General features: G+C 42.1%; 1 protein-coding gene across 1 annotated transcript in view; it reads left to right on the forward strand.

Moving 5' to 3' along the window:
* Positions 1-3,507: 3,507 nt before the first annotated feature.
* Positions 3,508-6,713, forward strand: part of LOXHD1 (lipoxygenase homology PLAT domains 1) — an 85,550-nt gene continuing 82,344 nt past the window's right edge. Inside the window, exon 1 of the mRNA XM_042447859.1 lies at positions 3,508-3,804. Coding sequence (XP_042303793.1) covers positions 3,601-3,804 — 204 coding nt within the window. The 5' untranslated portion in view covers positions 3,508-3,600. The remainder of the gene's footprint in view (positions 3,805-6,713) is intronic.

Raw genomic sequence — 6,713 nt, forward strand, 5'->3', positions numbered from 1 at the left:
ATCCCCCTCCCCTCATGTAGTTCATACATACAGGGTTACTGTTTACACTGGTGATGTTCGCGGTGCCGGGACAGATGCTAGTGTGTTCCTGATCATGTACGGAGAGCTGGGAGACACAGGGGAGAGAAAACTCAGCAAATCGGAAACTTGTACCAACAAGTTTGAAAGAGGACAGGTACGGCTATTCTTTTTAATCAGAAAGGAAAGTGTCAAAATAATTTATTCAAACATTTACATCCTAAGTGTCTATCTCACAGGCTCATAACTTTTAATTTTATTTTTTCTAAAATAGGGTTTTTTTTTAATGTATTTGTTTTATTTGTTGTTTGTTGTCAAGTCAGCTGAGTCTATGAATGAGAGACGTCCAAGACACCCTTTAATCAACTGTCCTGCTCAGGTCTTGCAAACTCAGGGCCATGGCTTCCTTGATTGAATCTATCCACCTATAATGCAACCTTCTTTTCCTACTGCCTTCCACTTTACCAAGCAATATAATCTGTTCTAATGGTACATATCACATCATGAGATGTCCAAAGTACAAGCGCCTCTGTTTGGTTATCTTCACCTCTAGGGAGAGTTCAGGCTTGATTTACTCTAAGACCCATTCATTTGTCTTTTTAGTAGTCCATGGTATCTGTAGGACTCTCTTTCTCAGCACCATATTTCAAATGAATTGATTTTTTTCCTGACAGCTTTCTTCACAACTTTCACAACCATACAGAGAAATCAGAAATACTATGAACTGGATCTTATCTAGTTGTTTGTGGCTGCATTTCTAAGTCCTAATCTGATTTCTTAGTCACAGTCTCTATCCTAAAAGTATTAAACAGATCATGGTGAAAACCAAAAAGTGAATAAAATCAGGTGAAACAGAGCTGGGAAATGTTACTGTGTTGGACTACAGTTTCCATAATCCCACATTCAGCATGAAAACATCCTGTGGTGTTTGAGAATCCTGAGTATTGTAGTCTCCTCCAAAAGTAACTTTTCCAAACTCTGAAATTATTTACCTGTACTATAAGGATGTGTGGTTCCAATCACATTAATAGAATGTGAACACTTCTTGTACACAAAAATGTTTTCTAAAACTAATGGAAAGTCTTTTTATGGGCATTAAAGTGTTTGTGGTATACGTATTTTGTGCAGATCTTCCAACATCAATAATTTATTCAGTCTGGTGTCAAGTTGAGGCCTGTGAAAACCCTCCCCATTTTAATTACAACAGTGTTTACTCCACAAATAAATGGACTAATTGTTGGTGCAACCATGTGTATATTGACTCAGATCCATGTAATTTGCCTCTTTAACCAATACTTCCCTGAAATACCATTGCTCCAACATACAGGAAATGAAGCCACACTGCATAGATAAAGCAGTTTGACACCAACAGCATCTTGGGATTTGTAGTTTGATGAGGCACTAGAGCTCTCTGACAGACCAGGCTGAATACCTCACCAGACTACAAATCCCAGAATTCCATAGCACTGAGCCATAACAATTAAAGTGGCGTGAAACTGCATTATTTCCACAGTGTAGATGCAACCAAAATTAATTCCAAGATTAAAAACTCTCCAAGGATATTTTGGAACAGGAATGGCCTTATATGCATTCAGGTGGCCCTTCAATTTTGTATACTGGATACCTTATAGAGGCGTTTCATCTGTCCCAGAAACTGAATTCTGATGCTTTTAACTCTGAGGACTTTATCAGACAAGGGAAATTGGAAGTATAATCCAATGGCAATCCAAACGCAATCATGGGGTTTCACGTTATTGTGTTCTAGACTACCACATGCAAATTCAGGCAATGGCATGCTATTTTCGGGCAATGGGAAGCCAATTCGAATGCAATTCGCATTCACGTAAATTCACTGAACCAGAGAATTCACGTGAATGCGTTCTGGCCCCACTTTCTTTTCATTCGAAATTAAGAGAAATGGCTCATGTGTGATAAAGTCCTGAGACTTTTGCTGGATTGACACAGAAATCAGTAAGATAAAGTGTGTTTGTGTGTGTGTGCATGTGTTCAGGATGAGAGTATGAAAGTGGATCAGGGAAAAGCAATAAAATATTTTTTATGGTGGGAATGGGAAACGGAGATTTCCAAAAATTCTTGCAGTTGTTTCCTTCACTCCTAGGCCCAGGGGATAAGGGGAAGTAAAATTACAGAAGGCATTTTGCAGCTCCATTCTGTAGCAATAGTAGTGCAGGCTTTTGACTTAAACTTAAATAGCAATTGAACAATTGAATAATAGCAATGTTTTCCACTTTCTAATGTAAATGCAATTGGATTAGATTCTTTAAAAGGTCATTACTTATTCACTAAAGCCATTAATAAGGCCTAAATACTCTAAAAGCACCAGATCCTGTGTGATCTTAGAAGCAACAATGGGTCTATCCTGGTTAGTACTTGGATGGGAAACTGTCAATGACTATCAGGTGCCACAAGCTATATTTCAGAGGAAGAAACTGGCATACCACCTCTGAGTCATCCTTGCTTAGGAAAACCCATGAGATTCATTGGGTCACCATAAGCCAACAAGTGATTCGGTGCCCAAACAGACAGGCCAAAATAAAGCTGTTTCAGGCCCCTTTGGAGGTATGCTGTTTAAATAACACATGCATCTTAAGAGGCCAGAAGCTGCGCCAAAGCTGTGCTCTAGTTTTTAGGACTAGGTGTGGCTTCCGGCCTCTTAAGACACATGCAACATTTAAACAGCATACCTCTAAAGGGGCCTGAAACAGCTTTATTTTGGCCTGTCTGTTTGGGCACCAAGTGAGGCTGGAAGCCACACCTAGTCCTAAGTCCTAGTCCTAAGAACTAGAGCACAGCTTTGGCGCAGCTTCTGGCCTCTTAAGATGAATGTGTCATTTAAACAGCATACCTCCAAAGTGACCCGAAACAGCTTTATTTTGGTCTGTCTGTTCAGGCCCTTGAAGACATGCACACACACAAACTCATTAATCTTTCCCTATTAACTCTCTTATTTTTGCAGTAGGGTTCAAGGCCTTTAAAATTCAGAGTAAAAGTTCAGATAAATTGTGATAGTCACAAGGAAGCCACTATCCTGATATAGTGGGAGGGAATGCATGTTTGAAGGTTTCCCAATGTGCAAATCCCTACCTGCAAGTTTTCAAGGGCAATTGAGATTTAGACTTACAAGGATGGAAGTCCCCTAGCTCATGATCAGAGATCTTTAATATTAGCCAAATGCTAAGACCCCATTGGGTTGAGAATCACAATTTTCTGAGTTAGTCATTGAATATGCTAGGTAACTCTTGTATTGATTGCCAATGTTGTGAAATGGAATGCAAACACCAATGGAAATGCACAGACAAATGTGCTTGTGCTGTGTGCAATGTGGATCCATGCTCATTGTTTATCCATGCACAATGGCATTGCAGACACATCTCTTATTTCACAACACTGAACTGAATTGAGATATTCTTTATCAGATAACAATGTTCAATTATTTCTGTAGGGAAAATTGCATGTGTATAAGAAACCAATAGGATTCCATTCAAAATGGCATGCTTACATAAAAAAAATGCAGTTTTGACAAAAGTCCAGTTCTTTCTGTTCAATCTCCCCTAGGAAGATATGTTCACAATCAAAGCTGTGGATCTTGGCACTATCTTTAAAATCAGGATCCGCCACGACAACAGCTTCCCAAGACCGGACTGGTACCTGGAGAAAGTAGAAATCCTTGATGAGAATACAGAAGACCTGTACCTGTTTCAGTGTGAACGCTGGCTGTCAAGGAAGAAGGAGGACACCATGATTGAGAGGATACTTTGGGAAAAAGTAAATCATATGGCTAAGTAGTTATCCTCTCTTTGTTTTTTCAGTGAATCAAAGGTAGTTTAATCAGTGTTCATGAGGCTTAATCCCACTTTCCACTAGAGATGTGAAAATCTGAAAATTTTACTTTCCCTCATATTCAGGTATTTTAAATCCCAAATTCCTTCTGCCCAGAATATGGAGGAATCTGTGAGTTTTGGTAAATTCTTCAAAGATAAACTAAAACGAAATTCTCTTCCATCTGGAAGAACCAAATTCAATAGGTAGAGCTCTTCCCAGCTGGGAAAGGGACATCATGTAACTGCCTGCCTTACAGATGTCAAAGATGAGTAGTCTTACAGTGGATGACAACCATAATTCAGCATGATGTGTTAGCGACAGATGGGTTAAAACCCCATCCCTAGTCCCTGGCCCAGGCTGGTCAAATATTTTTTGGTGTCTCTTACTTTTATTAAACAAACAAACAAACAAACCTGAAATTCCTTCTGGCCTGTATATGAAAATATTTGCTGATATTGAATTAGAGCTTTATTGCATGGGAAAACAACCTGAAAACAGAGCCAGAAGGTAGCAGCCTTCTCTGTGTCTTATAGCATGATGTCATAGTGCTTCAGTTCTCTTCCTGTGGGAGAAGGTTGTAAAAGCATGTCTTTTGTTGAATACTGTAGATTTTTCCAGCTACAAAAAGACACACTTTTACAGCCATCTCCCATGGGAAGAGAAATGCTACAACATCATGTGATGAGGCATGGAGAAAGCTGCTACTCTCCAGCTCTGTTTCCACTTTGTTATCTCATACTGTAAGGCCCTTATTTTTTAAAATGGATTGAAACCAAATACTCCCATGTCTACACTTTCACCCCAGTTGTCCTTGTCTGGACACAATATTTCTGTTGGCTAGAACTGCATTCACTTTTTCTTTCTTTCTTTCTTTCTTTCTTTCTTTCTTTCTTTTTTTGCTACTACATAACACTGTTGGTATGTGTTTACCTAGTAGTCTACTAAGACCTTAAGATCCTATGTGATGAGTCTTCTAAAAAACCTTCCTTGGCAGCTAGGTGTCCTAGAGACATTAGTAACCATAGCTTCTGGAAAGGAGTAACTACATCCATAGTTTTACTGCTATAGCACCCCATGGCTCCAATTCAAGATCACTTCATCCTAGTGTAAGTATCCACATGTAGAGATACACTACTCAAACACCACACAACCCCTAGGCAGAATAGCAACATTGTGCAAAACATGTCAGTGACTGATTGCCATTGTGCAATGTGCAGTGCAGAATGCACAATACATGATGCTCAGTTGTGGTGCACATCCACAGTCCACAATGGTATTACACAATTGCAACATGCGAGGACAAGACACAGAGTAGCATGCTTTCTGCATGCTGCCATTTTTGTTGCTATCAACAGAATAGGTTCGCTGCACAAGGGTGACTTTTTGGCTCTGCATGCATAGCATGGTTTACGCCATGTTATGGACATACAGTATATAAACTGGGTGCCAGGCCTTTCAAATGGGAAGGAACAGTTATCACTGGAGGCATAACTGCTGTTCCTCCAGAAAAAACAGCAGTCAACCAGTCATATTGGGACTATTGGCTCAGGGGTGGTGGTGGTGGTGGTGAGGCACCCCCTCCTTCTAGGAAGATTATCGCACTGCGTTCTGAGAACGTTCTCATCACGTGATGAGAACGGAACGCATTTGAGAATACCGCACGTATGTGTTCCAATCGGGTTCTCAGAACGCTTAAATGTGTTCCAAATGTGTTCCAGGAGGGAACGGATTTGAATGTGTTCTGAATGTGTTCCCAGAGAGCTGAAACGTGATGAAAACGTTCCAAGAGAAGTGTGTGCGGTATTCTTATCCGTTCTCAAATCCGTTCCCTCATTCCTCCGTCTCCTGATTGGCTGAAAGAATGACAGGCAGGGAGGGAGGCAGGCAGGCGAGCGACTGCAGTGAGGGAAGGTGTGTGTGTGTGAGGGGGGAAAGAAGGAGGGAGGGAAGGAAGGAAAAAGGGAGGAAAGGTGGGACAAGGAAGAGAAGAGGAAAGCAGGGAAAGAGAGAGAAAGAGAGAGGGAAAGAGGAGACCAGAGCAGAGAGCAAGAGGGAGAGGGTCTGGCTGCTTCTGGGGGGGGGGGGCTCTAGTGTCATGTTCAGTGGGGCTCCTGTGCTGTCACAATGCAGGAGGCAGGGATGCCCAGGACCTTCTCCTCCTTCCCTCCAGGAGGGAACCCACAAAAGCTCCTCTGTTTGGAGCACCACAGAAAAGCAAGCAAACAACTCCCAGAATTCCATAGCAAAGAGCCAGACAAGAGTTAAAGCGGGGAGGGAAGCTCACAACCTGAAGGCACACATTACATGCACACACACAGAAGCAAAAGGGTGTCAAGCTGCCAAAAAGGGGAAATGGGATGACAGCAGAGGACTCTTCTTTTCTAACCGGTTTAAAGAGCTGCTATGGCTGCCGGGGCTCTGCTCTTGGTCCAGTCCCCTCCCTTTCCCTCCGCTTGAAGAGACCTCTGTGGAGCTCCCTTAAAGCCCAGGCTGCCAAGGAGGGGACTCTGCCCTTGGCCCATCAAGTTACGTAGGTTTTATCCTATTTTCTTCAAACATATGCCAGCATATGAAGCCCCAACGTTTTATAGGGGCTTGCCTTCCTTCCCTCCCAAGGGAATCTTCGGAGGGAAGACTTCTCAGTGAGGCTGAGAAGCACTCTCCCGGCCAGAGGCCCTAGGCTTACTGAAATCCCCCACCTCCCTTCCCCATAGAAATCAATCCAAAAACTGAGTTTAAAAGGAGCAGAGGAGAGCCCTTTAGGTCTGCATCTGGGAGAGATTTTAAACTCCGTTTTTGGATTCTTTCCTATGGGGAAAGAGGGGAGAGAGAGAGATGGCAGGACATCCCCA

The sequence above is a fragment of the Sceloporus undulatus genome, chromosome 2 (assembly GCF_019175285.1).
Source record: "Sceloporus undulatus isolate JIND9_A2432 ecotype Alabama chromosome 2, SceUnd_v1.1, whole genome shotgun sequence".
NCBI lineage: Eukaryota > Metazoa > Chordata > Lepidosauria > Squamata > Phrynosomatidae > Sceloporus > Sceloporus undulatus.